The 23,016-nt window shown below is 35.3% G+C and overlaps 2 protein-coding genes across 3 annotated transcripts in view; one reads left to right on the forward strand and one right to left on the reverse strand.

Moving 5' to 3' along the window:
- The window catches only part of RAB3GAP1 (RAB3 GTPase activating protein catalytic subunit 1), a 30,148-nt gene extending 24,893 nt beyond the window's left edge, over nt 1–5,255 (reverse strand). The window contains exons 1-5 of one of the 2 annotated variants that reach the window (XM_026665377.2): nt 5,193–5,255; nt 4,996–5,051; nt 1,904–1,979; nt 1,034–1,166; nt 239–317 (exon numbers count right to left, since the gene is read on the reverse strand). In XM_026665377.2, coding sequence (XP_026521162.2) covers nt 239–317; nt 1,034–1,166; nt 1,904–1,979; nt 4,996–5,051; nt 5,193–5,237 — 389 coding nt within the window. In that variant the 5' untranslated portion in view covers nt 5,238–5,255. The remainder of the gene's footprint in view (nt 1–238; nt 318–1,033; nt 1,167–1,903; nt 1,980–4,995; nt 5,052–5,192) is intronic. The other variant, XM_087950116.1, reaches the window with a different exon arrangement.
- Nucleotides 5,256–8,479: 3,224 nt separating this feature from the next.
- Nucleotides 8,480–19,019, forward strand: MAP3K19 (mitogen-activated protein kinase kinase kinase 19). The gene is made up of 4 exons (XM_026665337.2): nt 8,480–10,096; nt 10,735–10,875; nt 16,193–16,890; nt 18,820–19,019. The coding sequence occupies exons 1-4, from the start codon at nt 8,627–8,629 to the stop codon at nt 18,884–18,886; spliced, it is 2,376 nt and encodes a 791-aa protein (XP_026521122.2). The 5' UTR covers nt 8,480–8,626; the 3' UTR covers nt 18,887–19,019.
- Nucleotides 19,020–23,016: the final 3,997 nt, after the last annotated feature.

A 23,016-nucleotide genomic window follows, 5' to 3' on the forward strand; every position in this document is an offset into this window, starting at 1 on the left:
GATGCATCTATCTCTCACTATTATTTAAATATTAAAACACTGGTCTCTCTGCTAAGCCCCACTAAAGATTTAACATGATCTAACATCAGGCAAAAACACTATGTTAACAATATTCTTTTTGATATCTTGCATTTTGTGGCATAAATAATAAAAGTCTATGAAATGTATTAGTCATAATGAAAAATTCTTTCAATTAATTTCTTAAATTAAAATGTAAGATTTTAAATAATGGACATACCATCTTACTAGACAGTGAGCTCTAGGAGGGAAATCATTGTTCATGCATAGAAGATCTTGCATAGCAACAGGAAGAGCATCTGTTAACCATTAAAGATGAAACAATTAACTCTTTAAGATTTCAACCAGAATAAAGGTTTTGATTAAATAGCCAAGGTGGGTAACTTGATTTTAGTCCAATTAAATGAACTATTTAATTAAATTTAATAAGACATTAATCAGTTTAATTATTTTACAATTGTAAATACTAGTTGTCCTCTTAAATACACTTTCACAACTACTAAATAAAAAATAAGCATATTAGCCCATGGATTTAATTTTGGGTTGAGTCAATCAGTCCCCAGACTAGTCTTTGCATTTTTCTTGTCAAGATTTTAGAAGTGGTTTGCCACTGCTACTTCCTAGGGCTGTGAGTAACTGGCCCAAGGCCATACAGCTGACTTTGTGCCAGTTCAAACTGGTACCAAAGTACACCAAATCAGTCCTTATCAACCGACATATTTACCTTTTAAATTGTCTAATGAAAATGGAAGTTGACACCTTCTTTTTAAAAATGTTATCATATATATCTATACATTCATTTAATGAGCAAGGTATCAAATATGTAATTATTAGAGTATGACATTGTCTATAAGTACTAACTTCACATTGTATCACATTAAAAAGTGATGTTCGCAACTACCCAGAGTCACTTGACACTGAGAGAGGCAGCATATAAATTTAATAAATATATTTAATAAATAAAAAATAGATGCTATGAGCTAAAGATTTTTTGAGCACCTAAAAATGTACCCACCTTCTACTAGTTCATCTTTTGCATTTTTATCAGTTGATTTTTGGACTAGATAATGATGCGTCACAGAAAATCGAAAATCAGCAAAAGTAATTTCATCAGATTTGTCTTCCCATATTTCAGTGGTATATGCACCCTACATATCAGACATGATGTGATCAGAAAAGCTATCTGAAATACTTTTAATCATATTTCATAGGAAATACCATAGTAAAAATCCACTACTTCAAAAAGCATTTTTATAAATGTTTATTCATATAAACATTGTGAAAAAATCTAACAAAATAGAAATATAATCTCATTCCTTTGAACCTCCATTGGTTTTGTTCCTAACCTATTGATTAGTACTTTTGTTTCATTTTTAAATTAAAGTAGATATAAATCAATTTTTAAAAATAAAGTACTTTCTTAAAATGTTTCATAAATAGATCACAACTCAAAGACAGAAGAAAAAAGATTATTAGTATAATTTAAAAGTTAATGTTACTAATTCTCCTTGTATAACTGCTCAAAACATTCAGAACAATCAACTGAACAGGAACTGATACAGCTCCTAATGACTTCACAAGTATACATTTGCTTGCCTGAAACTTAGGAATAGCATTCCATTTTTGGTGTTTAATGAATCTGAAAAAGACTTAATGAAACAATTGCTTTATATGTTATGTATCTTGTAAATATGACATCTTCATCATTCAGTAATAAAAATATATTCAGATTATGTGAAACAACAGCGCCCTTTTACTGGAAATAATCAAAGAATATTCCTAACTAGTGAAGTAGCAAATAAAATTATTTTACTAATTTAAATTAAGGCCTATCTTGTGTTTGCCTTAAATGGTGGCATATAGCTGGAGACATATAAATTCTTACCTTTTCTAAAGGTTTGCCTGAAGAAATGTTAATAAGTTTCCAGTCATTCAAAACTTCTTCAACTCTGGAAATAAATCTAACGAGAAAATGTTTGAAAATCATTAGTATTATAATCCATGTTTCTAAAAATAAACATAATTCAACATACTTAGGGTTGTTTTTTTTTTTGTAATTTAAAGAAAAATTCATATCTAATGTATTTTTTCCAAAGTTTAAAACAACAGCTATCAAATGATGGATCACAAAAAGATTAATACAATTTGCTACACACAACCATATATCAGAGCTAGGGTCTTTTGAACTATTTTATGATAAAATAATTCCAAAAAACAGGAATCAACATAAAGTCCTATTTAGATCCACAACTGATCATAGTCAGAAAAAAAGGCTAAGCTAGCACATATAATTTACAGATGAAATGTATTGAAGAATCAAACATTATTAGGAAAATATTACACAAAGCATTAAAAGTAAATGTCATTACACTGAATTGGCATTCCAGGCACAGTCATAACTCAACACAAAAGCTGTGACCCGTAGCCCTCAACTTACGACCACAATTCAGCCCCAAATTTCCATTGTTAAGAAAGGCAATTGTTAAGTGAGTTTTGCCCCATTTTACAATCTTTTTGCTATAGTTGTTTAGCTAAATCACTGTAATTGTTAAATAATTATGCCATCATTAAGTGAATCTGACTTTCCCCACTGACTTTGCTTGTCGGAAACTGGCTGGAAAGGTTACAAAAGGTGATCACATGACCTGGAACAGTGCAACCATCATCATGTAACCAGAGTTGCTGCATGTTCATAATAATAATAAATCACTGTTGTCAGTGCCTTAGTAACTTCAATCATTAAATGGGCTTTAAATTGAGGGCTACCTGCACTTTGAAATGGTGAATCAAATCCTAATAATATGAATTAATCAAAAACAGTTTTTTAATATTCAGTTTAACCAAACTAACAGGCAGAGTATTTTGCAAGTTGCATAGCTATTGTCTCCTCTGATTCATTTGGAATGTTAAGATTAACTTTCATCTACTTCAGGGGTCTTCAAACTTGACAGCTTTAAGACTTGTGGACTTCAACTCCCAGAACATCTCCTCCAGTCATGTTAGCTCAGGAATTCTGGGAGTTGAAGTCCACAAGTCTCAAACTTGCCAAGTTTGAAGGCCCTTTATCTACTTGATCACTGTCTAGTGACATTTGCTAAAGATCAGAGATTTGCTAAAGATCTGATGGAGAGAATTAATAAAGCTTAAAGTCATAACATGTATGGTATCATAGTGGTTATGTTAGCACTTTGCCCTGTTCATTTCCCATTTTATATTTAATTAATATGTGAATATTCCTGTACATATTCTTCTTCCTTGCCTTGAACACAAATATACTGAAAAAACACACAGCAATAGCCCACAGAAAATACTATTGCACTGAGATGCCAACTTGATTAATTTTCCAATAAATATCTTAGAAAATATGTTCTATTGAATGCAATGGAATTTACTTCTAAGAAAGCATACTCAGAATTAACATAACTATTCCTAATAAATATGGGCAGTAGCTAAAACACATAAAAAGTACTTAACTTCATTAGCCATAGCTAATGTAGTATACAATATTGCATAAATTTCAGAGCATCCTTACATAAATGTTGAAACAGATTCTTAAATAAACTATTAATAACAAATGGTGTAATTAATAAAGATAATTCATATTGGTACCCTATAATATCAGACAGTCTGTATATTCTGAGTCACATCTCTTCAGCAAGGAACCTGATAGAATCCAGAAAGGGAATAATTCTCTGTCACAGTGCTGATCCAACAGCCTTCCACATCCAGAAATTCAAACAGCTCTAATGCTATTTTCCTCACTGCTCAACAGCAAAGGCTCTCAACCTTTTTTTTTTTTAATTCAGGGCACCCTCTGAGACTCATTTCTCTTTGTGACTCCTCCCAGCATCACTGTTAGCTGCAAAAAAATTGTACTTTTCTATTCAAACCATTTTTTAATTCCATTCCTATTCTAGCAGTTTTCTTGACAAGTTTTTTTTAAAAGAAATTGTTCGCCATTGCTTGCTTCCTAGAACTGAGAGAAAGCGACTAGCCCAGTCACTCAGCAGGCTTTCTGCCTAAGGCAGAACTAAAAACAAAGTATTTGTAATAACTAACAAAAATGATTAATTCTATGCAGATAATGAATCCGCACTGAGAATAAGATGTGAATTATGGCACAAATATTAAGCCTGGCAATTAAGTTTAGATCACTCTCTCAAAACTTTACTGCAAAGCCCCTAGAAATGTAGCAAGGACCCTGGAAGGCTATGTAGCCTGTGATGAAGGCCACTGCTCTGTACTCATTTTTCATTCTATATACTACCCAAAGTTGTTAACAAGTTTGGCAACCTTTGAAATAGAAATAATAAAGAAACTACCCAGAGCAACTTTATATTACAGGCACTGCATCAGCATTTATTCTACATGCTTTCCAAATATTTTACCTTCTGTATCTTTTGTGAACTCAATCATTCAACCAGCATAAACAATATCCTTACCATACCTGAATTACCACGTACGGGTAATAGCAAGGAACATAAGACTAGAAACTTTTTCACCTGTCCAATATTAAGTAAGTGTATATATTAAGTAAATATAAGTATATAACCAATTGATAGAAGATATTTATAGGTATTCCTTAAATACCAGAGATTCTAAGCAAAAAAGGGCCTTCAATGGAACAACTTGGTTTCACCCAGCTGGTAAGTAGGTAAGCAAGTATGCACTCTCCAAGAATAGGCTACCCATATTTTCCTCACAAATGCTGCTTATTACGGGTCCTCTCCTCCAATGTGACCAACCACTGTGGGCAATGCAACACCCCAACAAACTCTTTTCTCGTAAGTTACCCGTTTACATTTGCATCCGACAAAGCAATTCCAGATAATAAAATGAAATGAAATCCAGAACAGAAGTCAGACGAAAGACCCAGGGCAATGAGGGGTCCCTAAATATAACTGCATCGATGCCAACGCAGGTATTTGGGGGGAGGGGGAGAGAGACAGCTAGGGAAGGTGAGGCAGAGGTACCTACCTCTCCCACTCGGAGGCGGTGGTGAAATCCGTGATCTCGAACACTTCGGACTCCGGCTGTGGGGAAAAAAAAGAAAAGGAAGCAGCAAGTGAGGCACCGAGCGGGAAAATAAGAGCGTTAAAAAGCACCCGCCCCGCAACGCCACTTTCCTGCTAGCCAGAAGGGGGTATGGGGGGGAGTTCAACCGGCGGACGAACCTCACTATCAGCCGCCATCTTGAGAAGCAGCGTCCCGAAGGGCATGACGGGAGGGACACAAGACGGCGCGCGGCGCGGCACGTGGCACAGTGGCGCGGGGTGGGGGCCAGAGTGAGGGGAGAAAAAAAACCTTTTCCCTGAGGGCCGGAGCTTTTGAGGGGATATTTTTTTCCCCTCGTCCTTTTGTTGCTGGGTCGCCGCGGGGAAGTGGGTTTTTTTTTTGTTTAGGCTTGGGATGAAGAGGCTTGTGGAAATACTCCCTGGCGGTCCGTCTTGTGTTGTCAGGAAAAACTGCAGGAATGTGGTCAGGGAGTCAAGCTCAATTCGCAGATGTCCTGATGTTTGTTTATTGTCGCAAATATGGGTAACTCGATTGGGGGAAACTGATGGGGCAAGAGAAAGAAGAAAGCGCTTCAGCCATACGACATAGTCCTGTGGGAAATTACATTGTTTTCTCCGCGCCTCACAAAATCTGTGGCTTGTTTTAAGTCATCCTGGGAGCTTCTATCTGGCGAAGGAGAAATGGGACCCTGGTGCTGAGGCAATAAGAGGCTAGGCCCTGGGGCGTCAGTTTTTTTCCTGTGCCACCTCTACTTGAAGAAGTGGTCTCTAATCATACACAAATTCAATACGTAGAAGGTTTTTAAGGTTCATTTCAATTATTTCTGAGGAACAGATAGGTAAATAAAAGCCATGCTTTGTCTGTGTCTGTCTGTCTCCCCCCTCCACACACACAACACAGAAGCCAGCTACATCTATCTACTTATTATCAATCCAGCCCTCATTTGAGTTATCCCATCCAGATCTTGAATGCCAGGGTCATTCACTTTTAACATTTTAAAGAGGATTCTGTTGCAATTAAAGCAAAAGTTAACAGAATGGAATTAAAGTGGTTAAATAATATTCACAAAAAATACATAAAGATATTAGGACTGAGATTATGCACTATGGTTGTGAAAGCTAAGATCTTGGCAATGTCAGATTAAGTACCGGTATTATTTAAACCTAGACTTTGGAGATCACAGAGTAAACAGGGCCAAGATTCTGAATGATAAAACCTAGACAAACAAAAAAGGGAGAAGACTGCATGTTCAACTCATTTCTGTTGAAGTGGTAAGGTGTCAGGGGTCATATTTTTTCAATTTCAAAAATTGAAACCACAAGTCTGCCAATATTCAATTGGCAAACATGTCTAACAGATAATTTAAGAGATTAATTTTTTTTTGCAAAGAAAGAATTTCTTTTTATCAACTTTCCAGAAAGCGTTCATCTTCTTCTCATGGTTACCAAATAATAAGTGAGATAATGCATTTTATGTGTGATATATATTCTTAGAATTTTGCTGCAAACCTCAATCTTGTTAATCTAAGATCTAGATTTCTCATTTGCTTTCCCAGCCCAGCTAAGCCTCTTTGTTCAGTCATTCACTCTGCAAAATACCCAAAAGAGAGTTACCTTGGTGACAGCTTGTAAACTAAACATTCAGAGCCTAACTCTCAATATCAGAAGGATTTGTGTGGAGAGAGGAAGGATCTTCAAAGCTTAGCAACTCTACAATCATGTTTCTTCCTTTCTTGAAAGTTTATATTGGGAGAATCAAATTGAAGGTAAGATAGAATTTCAGTGAAACATCTTTATTTTTCTTCCCAGTAAGTAAAATTCAACATTGTATATGACGTGATCAAAAAAGCTGCTTTAATATAGTTTACTATTACTGCAACTGCATGGATCTAAGTACTGTATACTACAGTACATAGTTTTAATTCATACATTGTATTTTGTGATACAACAAGTATATGGATTCTACTAGAATGATGTTTATTAGTTTTGTTAATAATACCTAAAACTATATTTGTTGGTGATGTCATAAAGGAATGACTTATAATTTGGAATATTTTGACCTCCCTTGCTAGATGAAAAATTTGTATTGGACTGCTTCTCAATTAGTAGGATGACTTATAATTAAGAAATGTACTTTCTATTATTTCCACCTATTACTCAAATGTGGATGTGGTAAATGGCACAAAAGAGCATCTTAAGATGAGTGAGCTTGCTACTGGAATCTTTTTAATAAAATCTCAGCTGACATACCCAATATAAAAGGAATGCCCTATTGTTTGGAAGCCCATTGCGTTCATTCTTTTGTATCTCCATTTGTTATTTATTTTTACCCAGTTTTTATTTATAAATAACTTAAGGGGGACAAACATACCTAATACTATTTCCTCCTCTTATTTTCCTCTCAACAACAATCCTGTGAGGTGTGTTGGACAGAGTGAATGAATGGCCCAAAATCACCCAACTGGCTCACCTCCCAGAATTCCACTGTCCATGCTTTTTGGGAATGCTACAAATGGTGGTCTTGGCCTCCACAGAATAATTTTGTGTCCTAATAATCCTTTGGATTTTGTGCTCACTTAGCTTTTAAGTGGTTTAAACTAAAACAGTGAATGTGTTACATATACCAGTTTTGTACCTTTTTGTTCCACTAAGCCTGGAATTTTAGGTACAGAATGGGACCTGGCTGATAAGGATGCTTTTATTGTGGATTGTTCTTCTTCCCATTGTAACTTTTAAAAAGTAAACTAAGTGCTGTTTTTATTAAGTATTATATTTAATTCACATAGGAGGTTTCTAGGTAAAATATTAATAACAGTTTTATATTATTTTCTGCAACCTACAGAAACTTTTTGAAAACCTATCAAAGCAATACAACTTCTTCCAGTAAGAAAGAACACTAAAAAGACAATAATGCGAATGATCTTTCACATATTCTGAATTCTCATTCACCATTCAAGAAAAATGACCTTCAGGCAGATGGTCTTTATCACATCCTCAGTAATACATCTGGAAGCTTCTCTGTGCATTTGGGATATTCATATTCATTACTCAGAATAACATTGCATATAGTCTTACTCTATGGCTACTCCAAAGCCCAAGAAATTGAATTACAGTTGAAATGCCACAGATCTGAGGTATATCTACCAACTGTACAACCCACAAAATACTAATGATCTCTGAGAATATAGATAATATAAACAATAGTTGTGATTTTGATTGTTCTGATAGTTGTCAGAGCCCAAGTGAAATATTTCCTGAAGCAAAAGAATCAGAATGTTAATCCTTCAAGACAAATATATTTTTAAGTCTAAGTGTGTGGGGGAAAAGATTTAACAAGTTAAAGTATCGCTAAATTAGATTAAGCAAAGCAGAATCATCAGAGGTGAAAACTTCACAACAAAAGTGTAAAGAAGGCTGGATTTGGAAGTGCTGTTGCGAACAAAGCTTACAAAGATCATGCTTTAATGACTTAATATCTTAGTAGGTCTTGAATCATCTGATACCACTGTTGGACCAACAGATGGTTTGAATAGAAAATGTAATTGAATCTGAAGCTGCTGAAAGCAAGATTATGCTTGTCCCAAAGAAAGAACATGCTATCTAACATAAACCAAAGCTTCAATATTTTTGCTCACAAGAAGAGTGGTAGATATAAAGGAAATAGCAATAGATGTCTTTTAAACACTAAACTCTGTGGCAAAATGGCTCAGAAGTTAATAATTTGGGGTAAGAGTTCCATTCAGCATCAAAATAAGATAAAAAATCCTATTTCTCATTCTCTAGAATTGCCTCATGAAGAGACTGAGATATCTTCAAAACTTCAGAAAAAAAATCTCCAACAGGAGAAAAAATGCTTCCAGCATAATGGTCAGAGTTCTACAAAGCAAGTGCTTCCCTGTATTCCCCCAAATTCTGTTAGTTTGAGAAAAACAACCTCTCCGTTGCCTGTTGGACAAGCACAATCCCCAGTAGACCATTTGAATCTGAAATACAGTGACATGTTCAAGGAAATACATTCTAACGACAAAGGTCCTGGCATTTATGAAATGTTTGGAACTCCAGTATATTCCCGTAAGCCTGATAGGTGTGGTGAGCATAAGAGTAACAGGAATGTGTGTTCTGCTCCAACTGGATGGCATAATGATATGAAATATAAATCCAACTGTTTCAATGGGAAGAAGAATAGCAGAATAAAACGTCCCCAGAAGAAAACATACTCTAAATCTCACAAGAACATCAGTATTAAACCAAAGTTAAAGGAGAAGGAAGTTGCACCAAACAAGGTTTCCAAGTTAACAGATTACAGTATAGAACAGGGCAAAGATGTGACTGTCTCTTGTGCTGATCTGCAGATTCAGCCAAAAGAAAGCACTGGTTCAATTTGTGAAGATACTGATCGACAAGCTCAGATTTCCATTGGGTTTCCTGAACTTGCTAAGCAAAATGAAGTATTTCCTAATTCAGGCTTGTCACCAATTGAAGAAGTCTCTTTGGAATATACTTCAGATGATTATGATGACGGAGACGAAGTTTTTCCCATGAAAACATTTGCCACCAATGTTCAGGAGTTACTTTGGCCAGAAGTTAAAGTTCATGCAGAATACGCTCCTTTCTTAAGCTGTGTGCAATATACAAATGAACCAAACAATGCAAACAACAGTAGGACTTCAAGGGATGGACAAAACAAAACAGCTGATTGCCTTGTGGAGCAGGAAGCAAGCCAGATTTTACATTATGAGTATAATCAAAAGCCGTCTACATCCTTTTTTACAGACCAAATAAGCTCGCCTCACCTAAAAAATCTCCAGTTTGAAAATGTCAGTGTAGCAAATATGACAACTGCATGGACTTACTATGTTGCAAACTCAGTCTCTCAGTCATATACAAATATCTTTGGAAATGAAGATGATAAGAAAGTAACAGAAGACATATTCTGTTGCTCAGTCACTGAACTGCTTTCTTTGAATGGGACAGATGGCAACAATTCTAGCTCAATGACCAGAAACATAAATGTGGAGGCACAAAGTGGAGACTGGAGAACAGCAAAAGTTAAAAATAATAAGGTAAGTGAGCACTATAGCATCCTACATTTATAGTATTACAGGTAATTTAATATTTAGGCTTTGCTGTACTTCACTGTCCACATTTTTCTTCTTATTTGTTCTTTCTTTGAGCAAAATGGGCTCTTCATTCTCTTAGATCCCTATTTAAAAATATTAAAGCATAAGAATTTGTTTGCTGGATCAAACTAATATTTTTTCTAGTCCAGCAGATAACCTGATCTGATCATACACAAGCAGAAAAATCATGACTCTTTGCTGTCTTCAGCATCTGATGTTCATTTTCTTTGTTTAGACTATATTTTTACTTACTTTTGTTTTATTATTTAAAATATATAGCCACTCTGGATGGCTCCCAATCAAATTACTTAATAATTTTTTGACAATGCTAATCCATTGTATATTCATCCTAGAGATATAAAACAATGTGTCTCTGAATAATTATTTTAAATTGAATAGTGGCAACTTCAGTCTTAGTCTCAGGGCTGTGATATGACAAGCAGAAATTCTTTCCAATTTTAAATATTGTGGTGTAGAATTTACAACATGTAAACATAACTCTCAAAACAACTGACAAACAATCTGTATTTATTTTCTATTGTTCCTCTAGCTGTATTTTGTTTTTCTGCCATCATTTGCAGAATTCTTGTCCAGATTTCATGGGATATGAGGAAGGAAATCCACTTCTACATGAAATTGCATTTTCAGAAAACAGCTTAATTAACCAAGAGTCTATTTTGTGGACTAAAGGTGAAATCCTTGGAAAAGGAGCATATGGCACAGTAAGTTAATTGAATATGACTGCATTTTGTGTACAGTATTCTAAGTATTTTAATATTTCCTTTTGGACAGAATCTCTCAAAATGGTGCACAAACTTAAAAGACACTGAGATATAAACTTGGAATCAAATTAAGCTTATGAATATTGTTAAAACAACCGTAGAGAAATATCTCAACAGATTTCTTTATGTAAGACATTCAGTTGATTTTGTCCATCTTCCGTTTGGAATCTGGCCTTTGATTAAATATCCTAGAAATACAAATGTTTACATGCATAGCTTATTAAGGAAGAAAATCTCCACAACTGATTTCAGTGGGGATTGAAATGAGCAAAGTACTGTATTTGTTTGCTTGTTCATTTAATTTATATAGCCGCCCATTTCAAACCAGTGATTATAGGGAGATATGGTAGGAGACTTAAGAATGGGCCATTCCTTGGCAAGACAGGAACAATGTCCCACACTAGTTTCACATTCCAGCTCCTGGGTCTTAATCCCTGGACCCAATCAGAAGACAGACAATTAAAACACAGGAAGAAATGAAATACAAACAGCAGCCAAGAGATAACTATAATCTGACAGTATCAGTGTAACAGTGGTGGTATTCTACCTGTTCGGGCGAACCAATAGTAAAAAAACCAGCTATTGGTACAGCTGAACCAGTATTTCTCCCCCCCCCCCCAACGATCAGCTGTTCTGATGATTAGTTGTGCTGGGATCCCGCTCGCTGTCTTACTGCTTTGCCCAGGAGGCTTTCTTGAGGCCCAGGAGGCAAAAAAATGGAGCACAGGGGGGTGTTGCTGCTGTAAAAAAAGCCACGCCCACCCATCACATGCCCACGCCCACCTAGCCACACCACAGAACCAGTAGTAAAAATATTTGCATCCCATCCCTGCAGGGTAACCCTGAAATGGGGCTCTTTACACATTCAGAATCCTAGTCCCAGACATATATCCAGGGCTTCAAGACCCTCCAAAAGACCGGAGAAGTCAGGCATCCTAATCTCAGGTGGGAAGGTGTTCCAAAGGGAGGCAATACAGCAGAAAAGGCATATCTCCTGGTTCCTGCCAGCTTGATGGGACCTGGTCTATGCCCATCCTGCCAGACCAGACTGGATGGGTAGAAACAACCGGAAGTTTTTCAGGTTGTTGTTGTTCACTGCCAAATCCAAGGTAATAAAATCTTGTCTCTGTGCAACCTAATTGTGGAGTAACACATAATATGTGCAGGTGTTAGTGTAGCTTGGTTTCAACAATATATATGTGACCATATGTGATACCTCAACTTGATGCCCTGTTTCAAAGGTGAGAAGTTGCAAGAGGCTATGACTAAAGTAGGGAGAAGCTAATGATAGTGCTAATGTATCAGCTATCCAGCAACAGCTTTTCTAGCTAATCTCATCATGGGGTTGGCATTGGACTCTTCCAAGTTATTGGTCCTGGGAGAGAAATTTCAGACACAATGCAAACTGCGGCTTCTTTCAGGGCAGGAACTGCACCTACCACTGCATGGATCCAACTACATGTCACCTCCCAGGAAGCATTGATCAGCCAGAGGGGACATGGATCCAAAACATAGGAGGCAGCATGATGTCATGGCTGCATTTCCTCAGTATTAAAAAGCTCAAACACTTTTCAGTTAACCAAGCAGGATTTTACCACAATCACCCCATTAGGACCGAATCACCCTAAATTTCTATCCACACATGCAACAGGAACATATCCATTGTATAGTCACCTTACGGATAGAAAGCCAATATCTGAATAAAATATGCACATTTTGCTACTTTTACTGCAAGATGGTCCTTAACAAAAGACTCATGCTCAGCCAGATGCATATTACATTTCCTTCAAGACTTGGGAGATAGGACGAAGTATGTTAAAGTGGTCCTTTTTCTTTCCAAGTGAGCAGTTATGGTTGGTGATTATGGGAGAAGAGGGACCAGATCTGTAGCATCTGCTATACAGGATGGGGCCTTCTACCCTCATTTTTTTTTTACTTCTCCCCCATGTTTTTTCAAACCCATATGAAATCCCTGGGAAAGGGATAAGTAATCAGTATGCTGATGATATGGGCCAGATGCGTCACGTGCTGGCCATGTTCACGCCTGCTTTAGCAAAAGGGAAAAAAAGTCCTGATATGTCACATGACGCCACCCTAACAAGGTGAGTTTGACACCCCTGGCCTATTCCAATGTTAGCCTGGATTAGGTCACACTGTCCTTGACCTTGCAGCTCTATTATTTAAGGGGTTGAATCAATATTGCTGCAATGTTTTTTTTCGATTTGGGTGTCATATAAGTTGTAACTTTCCTTGGGACTTTGATTTGGCAGGATAGAAATGAAATAAATAATAGAATTGTACAATTACAGTATAGTATCATAAAATGATTGCATTGGAAGATGCCATTGAGTCTACTTTCTACTAAGGAATAAAAACTACAGCACTTTTTTAAATTTTTTTTTAAATTGAGTTTTAACAAAACAAATAAAACATCTTATTTGAGTACAGCATGGTTCTGGGTTATCACATTTCCATACAGACACAATTTCATATGCATATTCATCTTATGTATTCAACTTCATATCTTATTACTCTTTTTCCAACTTCTCACTATTTCTCCCTTTACTTCTCTTAATTTTCTTTTATGGTTATCTCATTTTCTTATTGTATTTCTTTTACCTAAATTTCTATATCTTTGTATTCATTGTACTTATACTTTCGTCTGTCTTGTTTACAATTTCATATGTTCTTTTCCAACATTCTTAAGAAGCAAAATTTCCCCTATGATTGCCAATCGAAGTGCAACACCTTTAAAACACATGAAATCTCATTAAACATTGAATTTGTGCATTCTAAAATTATAACATTCAAATTTCTAATTCTTTTTATCAGTAGACCATCATTCAGACTCTGCTTTCCCTTGAAAGTAAAAAGAAAATCAAAACTGAAAACAAATATATATTATATTATATATATATGTATGTTAGTTCTGTGGTGATCTGTCGTTCGGGCCCACTCTGTACAGGTGGGGATTTGGGCTGGTATAGCATTGTATGGGTGATGTTGGTATGGGCTGTGTAATGGCTCACACAACCCATCCCAAGCCGTTCAGACTCTGCTCAGGATGGTACACGCCATTCCACATCAACTCCATCAACAACAGAAACAGCAACAGCACACACCATCCCCACCACTTGTAAAAGAAAAGCTTCACAAAAACATAGATCAAAACGTTGTAAATTTTATATATATATATATATATATATATATATATATATATATATATATATATATATATATATATATATATATATATATATAAATTAGTAAACAAAATAGTTATTCAAAATCATTCTAGTACTGTATGAACCTTGTAAATCTTTCACATTTCTTTTCAACATTTATCAATCTTTGAGAACAGTTGAAATGTTTCCCTCCCTTCTTCATTATTACTTAACTGTTAATAAGCATATCATTGGATAGTCATACAGTTTTATCTTATAAATTATTTACTATTAATAAGCAAAATAATTATTCAAATTCATTCTAATAACTGGTATAAATTTCTTATAAATCTTTCACATTTCTTTTCAATATTTTATCAATCTTTAGAAACAATTGCAATGTTTCCCTCTCTTCTTTATTATTGCATTAATTATAAATAAACATACCATTACATAATAGTTTTATCTCGTATTTATTTCATTTCTAACTCATTACAGTATTCTACTGTCACAGCACTATCTTTTGTACCTTTGCAGAATCCTCACTTTAACTTAATTTAGCCATTGTCTCTGTATTTTCTAGCTGAGCAAATATCTTTAATCCTAATACGTTTCCCCTTTTTCTTTATTTCATTTTTTTGTCCCCCATAAGTTCCTTCCCTTTCTATCTTTCCCCCCTTTTTCTCATCCCTTTTTTTATACCCTTCTCTCTCTAATTTTCCCTTCTGTAGTTTTCTTTTCTGCTTCTCCTTGCTGTTATACTTCTTTTTCAGACTATTTTTCCTTTTGGCTGTTCCCTTTGATCTCAAACTTTTAACTCCTTTCCTCCTTTCCCCCTTATTACCACACTTTGCATTATTTGATCATTGAAAATGGCTTCTTCTTTGTCCCGCCCTTCTTCTTGCTCTTGAAGCTTTTCCTTTTGCTTTTCACAGTTCAGGATCTCCATTTCAAAAAATTCAAATATGAAGCCAAAGGATCTTCCTCCCCTTTCTGCATCTTCTTTCTGTTTTTTAAGACTCATCTTCAATTCCTCCAGGAGTGATGGCATTTTAAACACTTTTGAACAACCACCCAATTGACTTTAAGTAAAAACAGAAAAAGAAATTAAAAAACAGTGCCAAAACCTTTTTTAAAAATCACCAAATGATCCGACTGTTCCTTGTTTCTTTCCTTTACTTTTCCTTTCTGTGGGTTACTGTATCTTTTAATAAGGTTTCAGTTACAATGTATCCTCGGGCGTCTTTTCAAAGTTTCACTGTTAATCCTCTTTATTTTTCCAGGTGGCACTCCATTTTTCCATTATTCCAAGTCCCACCCTTTTGCCTCCACTCTTCTCCTTTTTAGGGCTTTAAAATGACCAAGAAAAAATCTTTATTCTCCTTTTGACACTTAGATTTCAGTTTAAGGTTGCCTATTAGTGTCAAAATAGATTAATATAAATTTCTTTGCATACCATTTTTATTTGTATATAAAGGTAAAAAAGGGGTTTTTAACCTCCTTTTCTCTCTCCTTCACTGCTTAAAAGTATTCTTTCAGAAGTATCCCTCTAGGTACTTTTAGATTCAGGGTACCTTGCTTAGATGTTCTCTGTTGTTTAGCCTGGTCTGTCCTGCTTTCCTCTTTGTCTTCCTCTTGCACAATCTTATCCAGTCGGGTTCTTCTTTGAGGTGGCCATTTCTGACCACCGCTGCAACCACCTTCGGGGAAGGGAGTTTAGACCAGTCAAGGAGGAGAGATGCGACTCCCCTCCACTCGGCTAGCAATCTCCCCACTCTTCACCACCTCTACGGGGTGGCTTCAGCCCCAAATCGAAAGGATCAGGGTGCTCCAGCAGCAAGCACAGATCAAAACCACGATCGCGGATTTCGGTTTGTCGCTGAAGAGACCCAAACCAGAAGTCCAAAACTACAGCACTTTTGACCAATTTCTATCTAGCACCTCACTATTTAACCAATTCCTTGAACTGCTGTTTGACATTTAGGGAGAGGGGAATTTGGACTTCTAGTGCTGAAGTGATTAAGCAGGATTAAATAAAAATGTATACTGTTGTTTATTTGTTCTACTTCAAAATGACTTGCTTTGATATTTAGGTGTACTGTGGACTTACAAGCCAAGGACAATTAATAGCTGTGAAACAAGTAGCACTGAATGCATGTGACCAAGCTGGGACTAAAAAGGAATACCAGAAACTGCAAGAAGAAGTTGAAATTTTGAAAAACCTAACACATGTCAACATTGTAGGATATCTGGGAACAAGTTTAGAAGATAACATTGTAAGCATCTTCATGGAGTTTGTTCCTGGTGGTTCCATTTCCAATATTATTCATCGCTTTGGGCCACTATCAGAAATGATATTTTGTAAATATACAAAGCAGATTGTACAAGGAGTTGCATATTTACACGGAAACTCTGTGGTTCACAGAGATATTAAAGGAAACAATGTTATGCTTATGCCTAATGGCATAATTAAACTCATAGACTTTGGATGTGCAAAGCGCTTAGCCTGCGGGAGTCTGACTAATGCACATAGTGAACCACTGAAATCTGTGCATGGCACTCCATATTGGATGGCACCAGAAGTGATAAATGAATCTGGCTATGGAAGGAAATCAGATATCTGGAGCATTGGCTGCACTGTTTTTGAGATGGCCACTGGAAAACCACCATTGGCTACTATGAATAAATTAGCAGCCATGTTTTACATAGCTGTTCACAAACGACTTATGCCTTCACTACCCAAACATTGCTCAGATGAAGCTGTTGATTTTGTACAACTGTGCTTAACAAGGTAAGTGATTCAACACCTAAAATTAAACAGTTTTATTCGCATTAAAACAATTAACACGATCAGATTTATTGAGTTTGAGCTCCTTAAAAAGATAGAATAGTTTAGACTTTGCAGTAAAATCACAATTAAACTTGCAGTAACATGTCCAATTTTTGTCACCTTTCCAGTCAGGATTGAAGATAAGCCTCTTCTATACAGTGAGGGCTCATATATACTTCACTTGTATGTCATTTGTCTTCTGCAAAAGCCACTAGGGTACTTCAAGCACCTGTCAGGTAGTTAGTTCAAATATTTTTATAGGGAGGAATATGCCATTATTTTAATAAATGGGGATCCTTGGCTCTTCAGACATTACTGAGCTGCAATTCCCTATGTTCCATCCTCTTGGACATGCTACCTAGAATTGTTGCAGGTTATAATTCAGTGACAGTTAAAAGGATGTAGGTCCCCCACCCAATTCTATGTAAATAATTATCTCCCTTCCCTCTCTGTACAAGCATACTTAATACTCCTGCCTCCCATTCCCCCACCCCTCTGCCCAACAAATGTGTGTGTGAGAGAGGCCCCAAGTCACCTAGTCAACTTTCATGCTCAAGGCACATCTAGAACTTGCTGTCTTCTGGTTTCTAGTGCAGCACCTTCACTGCTATATAAAATTGATTTTCCAAAACCTAGCTTTTCCTCCAGCATTGCAAATGGATTTCCTTTGAAAAATCAGAAAGTTTCCCTTCTCTCTAATCCTTTTTGGGTCCATAGATTGATCCAGAAAACTCCTAAAATTTCTAGAGATGTGAGAGCTTCAGGGATCAAAGGAACATCTCCTTGCCATAAATTACCTTTTAGCAGAAAACAACCATGTTGGCACAGTGGTTAGAATGTAGTATTGCAGGCTGATTCTGCCCACAGCTTGAAGTTTGATCCTGACCAACTCAAGGTTGACTCAGCCTTCCATTCTTCCTGAAGACCCAGATTGTTGGCAATATGCTGATTCTGTAAACCACTTAGCACTGTAAAACATCATTAAGTGGTATTATAAGTCTAAGTGCTATTGCTACTTTCCATGTAAGACTAGACAAACCTGTCTACCTGCCTATCTTGTGAGAGCAACTGTTTTGAAAGCAGATTATGGTAAGGCTGGTAACTAATCCAATGAGAAGGTCCACTCCCATGGAACCTTTGAAGATGGCCTTAAGTTTTGTCTAGCATTACGCAGGAAGAGATGAGCCTTCCAATACCAGAATGACAAATTGTAAAGGATTTGAAACATTTTTCTTACAAACATATTAATTTCCAAACTGTTTCCAATGGTAACCTCAGCTATAGACAATTGATGTCAATATCACATACAAATTCATCTGATACGTAGCCATCTGAAAAGAAAATAAGGGAACACATGTAATATGAAAATTTTCATTATCATTTAAATAACCACCAGGAACCAGGGTTGCTGGGCAGTAGAAAACATTCGGTCATAACTGAATAAATTATTTGTTTTTACAGATGGCCATATGGCATTAAATTTAAAGATTCTTAGCTACATAGGAATCTTCATTATGACTTTGTGAGAAAGTCAATCACGTTTAATTTTACTTTACGGATTTGTATATACATAAAAAGGATGAGAAACAAACTTAATAAACTTAAGAGCATGAACTTTGGTTCAAATGCTGGATAATAATTATCTTAAAACATTAAGATCAATAGAACTTTGTTTAAACATAGAACTTGGAGCAATGTGAATACTTTGGCATATTTTTTCAGAGTGTAACACTATTTTTTTGGCTTTGAATGGATAAAACATTAATGTACCGTGCTCTAAGAATCAGATGTTCTTTTAGAGAAATTATTAAACAGGTAGAAAATCATGAGTAACATGGTTTGTACCAAAAGTTTTATTCTCTTACTGTTGTTTTTTAACACTTCATGCAGGGACCAACATGAGCGGCCTACTGCCCTAGAATTGTTGCAGCACCCTTTCATAATAAGAAACTCATGAAACCTGACAATGCTTCTATCAAGCAATATATAAACTAATTTGTGTGGAAAAATGTCTTCTAAACTGAACTGTTGGTATAAAACTTGTAAAAGTTGCTGAAATAGTAAATCTTTACCTTTTCTAAATGAACTTCATAGCATACGCTTTAGCGTGTTTATGTGTGTGCATGTAAATCAGTTCAAAACATTAGCCCTATCAGGCTTTTTTTTACTCAAACAATTCACATTCCTGCCTTTCCTCTCCAGTGGAGTCACTTAGAGTGGATAAGCTTTTGAAGCAACTTGTAACCCTAAGCTACAAGTAAATTTTTTTATAGTCCTGGACAAAAAGTATTTTCAAACTCTAGATTCTGGCATAAAATGAAGAGTCCAGTGTAAGTTACCAGCACACAAAGTATTCCTAATCTCAAATTTAAGTTCTTAACAGTACTTTCAAAACTTACTGTATTACATGTAAATGTGGGAATGTGAAAAAAGCACAATCCAGTGCAAATGTCCCGAGATGTAAATACCTTTATATTAACCATTGGATCACACTTGTAGTGTATATTTGTATATGTTAAGCAATATTACAGATAGATAAGACTTGTTACTCATGTCTATATTTTCCATAGACAGTTCCAACAAAGTTCAAAAACTATTTGAAAAATTACTTAAAGCTGTGTATGTGTATATGTATGTATATGTATGTGTATACATAATTCACTCATAGCTAAGCCCATGTATATGTGTGTATATGTATATATATGTACACACACACACACAGCTAAGCCCATGTATTAATAAACCAACCTTCAAATTTTTAACCAATTTTTATTTACAGGTGATACCATTAAAATGTGTCACCTGCAAATAAGATATGCATTTTTCATGGTATTTTGATTAAAATAATTAGAAGTTATGTTTGACTTATATGTAACTATACACTATAAATATTCACTGATAAAACTGAAACTGATTAATTTGGGTGCATTTGGGAGCCTAAAATACTTGGTTTATTTATACAGTATAATTTAAAATGGAATTTACTGGAATTTAGTGATATAAAGAATTGTTTTTAATACACACTATGCTGAAAAAATGCCCATTTTTCTACCTGCTTGCAAATGGAAGAATTTTCTTCACTATCTTTAGCTCCTTTTTGATGCAACTTGATTTCCTTTGTAAACTTTTTCATGAGTCATCCTATCCTGTCCTGTCATCCATTTCACTCATACTTACATCGTCAGCACTAACATATATTTATGTTCATAGCAGTTGCTCTACCTTGCTTTTGCTGCTCTATAAAACATTTCTACACTGTTTTCAGCAAGCGTAGCTTTACAAGGAAATCTTTATGAATTGCAATAATCTGGGAACTAAGAACTTAGTAAAAATTCTTATCTGCAGATTTGGTATCCTTCCTATATTGCTTCCTATGTGGAAAAACAGTAATTGAGAAGCATGTTTGTACAGAATAAGAAATTGAACTTCTTTTAATTTTAATTAGCTTATTTGTACTAAATATACCCTTATCTAGAAGTAAATTACCAGTTGGCTGCCTTCCATCTTTCATACTTGAAACTAGCAGTAAATTGATGCTTTTTAAAAAGATTTATGTATTTGGAGTCTTGCAGTTTCTGTATGTGAAAGATTTAAAATACTTTCCAAAATCATATATGCCAGTTGCTCAGAATCCTTTTAATGGATAGGAAATTGGAAATCTTTTATTAAAGTTGCATGCTTCTGGAATTGACCAGATCATAGCAACTAATTGGAAAAGAAATGAAGTTTATTCTGAAGTAACTATTTTAAGCCGAGTATTGTTAAGTCCACTTCATAAATTTCTTACACATCTTTGATTTACAACTATTAGTTTAGAAAACATTTGAAGTGACAGTGGCACTGGAAAAAGTGACTGATGGGTCCTTGCACTTACAACTGTTACAGCATTCCAGTCACATGATCACAATTTGTGCACTTGTCAATTAGCATGTATTTAGAATGGTTATAATATCCCAAGATCAGGCAATTATCTTTTGCAACCTTCCCAGCCATCTTCTGACAAGCAAAGTCAATCTGGGGTGCTGAATTTACTTAACGACTGCATGGTTCATTTAACAACTGCAAGTTTTAATTGTGGCAAAAAAGCTTGTAAAACCAGACATGACATACTTAATTCCTTCACATAATGATGGATGTGCCAGTTTCAATTCTGGTTGTAACTTGAAGTCTGCCTATAATTTATTCAAGTTTAAATATGAGCCACCTCAAAAAAAAAGGCCATATTTAAATGCAAGAATTAAAGCCATGCAGGTATGAGTTATTCAAAGCTCAGTACAGTAGCCTTGTCAAAATTAAGGAAATAGATAGAAATGTGATACTTTCAGGGTTGGGCTTTATAGGGCTATCACTTTGATGACTATGACAAGGTCTGCTGAGGTTCATTGCAATTATAGTCAAAATCAACTTATCTATACTCCCTATGATTGAGCTTCACAATTATGCTTTTTTTCCTCCACAGAATGAAAATTTATTTTCCTTTGGCAACAAGCATCTTTGTTTTCAGAGTTCAAATTTCTTACACCAGTTTAATAGTTATAATCCTATTTTTCCCATTTCTTTCAGATTCCCTGAACTTTAGCTATTTAAATCAGATGCTACTATATGCTATTAAGCATTGTTTCATCTCTGGATATATTCTTACCCAAGACTATTTCCTTGTAACTTCACTCCTCTTCCATAATGATTTCATTTTCAATTCCTCTTTGCAGTTTGTTGCCTTCTATAGCACAAATACAAAAAAACCCTCCCTCTTGATTTCAGACATTGCCTACCTATTCTCTGAATGGAATATAGATTCCTTAACAGCATATTTGGAATGAGAGGAAAATACAGTAAGTTTTTAAATAAAAAGTCATATTAAGTTAAAAGCTAGAGCTATATGAAATACAAAGTTAGCACCTTCAGGTGTTGTTGGCTTTCAGAGATAAATGTTTTATACATTTTTAAATAGTGCATACCTCCTAGGGAGCCTGACATATGCTTTAAACAGGATATACAGACAAATTATTTCAAATTAAGTTTAGAATCTAAGAATATGAATAGAATTCCTCCATTGAAAAGAGCAGCAAAAGATCAAAAGCTTCTTCCTTGCTATTTTTCTCCAAATTTCATGGCAAGTTTCATGGTAGACAGGGAATTTCATTCTTACCAAATATCCAGGAGTTAAGCCATCAGGTTATACAACATATTTTAGCACTTAACAATATTTATCTTTCTTGAGAGCATTCTTCCCCAGAGTAAATTTCTTAACTATAGGGGTTAATGATTATAAGCAATAACGAATTATAAAATTCAATTACTTTAGATCATATTAATTGAAAGTGAAAATGCAACTAGATCAAAGAATTAAGCTATTACAATTCCATATACCTCTATAACTGCATTGAAAGTTACATGGAATAGACTTCTGCTGAGTTTATGTGCCTAAGAAGGGTAAGATTTATATCAGGGGTGTCAAACTCATGTCCTCATGAGGTATCTTGAGCTTTCCTTTGCTAAACCAGGTATGGGCATCACCAGCGTGTGATGCATCTGGTCCACGGGCCATAAGTTTGACAGCCTTGATTTATATAAACCTCTCAAGCATGCATTCCAGTGTGCCACCTAAAAATACATTCCAAGTGAAGTAAAATAATTCTTCCTCCCCCCCCCCCCCAGTAAGATCCGTTTTCTATGAACAGAAGTTCTTATATTCAAGAAATAGCAAGTACATTAACACATTAAGTAAAATTCTACAGATCTTGTTGAGTTGGATCAACATTATATAATTTGGATTCTTTATTTGCAGTTCTTCAATTAGGTTTATATCTTAAGAGAATCCAATTTATAGGAAAATGAAAATGTACAAAAAATAAAATCCAGTTCGTATATAATAAATTTAAAGAACACAGGAGAAAGGGCAGACTTGAATCCCAATCCTATGGTTACTTGTGGAGAAATACAGAGGATTGGGTTCTAAGTATCTAAATTGAAGTTCAAATATTATTTCAACAAATGTAAAATTCAGGGGTTGTTTTTATTTAGATCTATAGCCATGTGTCCATTATATCTTAAAACTGCAATGGATAAAATGCATTCCAAGGCAAA

The sequence above is a fragment of the Notechis scutatus genome, chromosome 1 (genome assembly GCF_049901735.1).
Source record: "Notechis scutatus isolate UNSWTSFEM ecotype Mainland chromosome 1, rNotScu1.2, whole genome shotgun sequence".
In the NCBI taxonomy this organism is placed as follows: Eukaryota; Metazoa; Chordata; class Lepidosauria; order Squamata; family Elapidae; genus Notechis; species Notechis scutatus.

Coding starts and splice junctions, on each gene's coding strand:
- MAP3K19 (XM_026665337.2), top strand. CDS start 8,627: ATGCTATCTAACATAAACCAAAGCTTCAATATTTTTGCTCACAAGAAG. Junction 10,097..10,734: donor CAAAAGTTAAAAATAATAAG/GTAAGTGAGCAC, acceptor CATCATTTGCAG/AATTCTTGTCCAGATTTCAT. Junction 16,891..18,819: donor GTACAACTGTGCTTAACAAG/GTAAGTGATTCA, acceptor CACTTCATGCAG/GGACCAACATGAGCGGCCTA.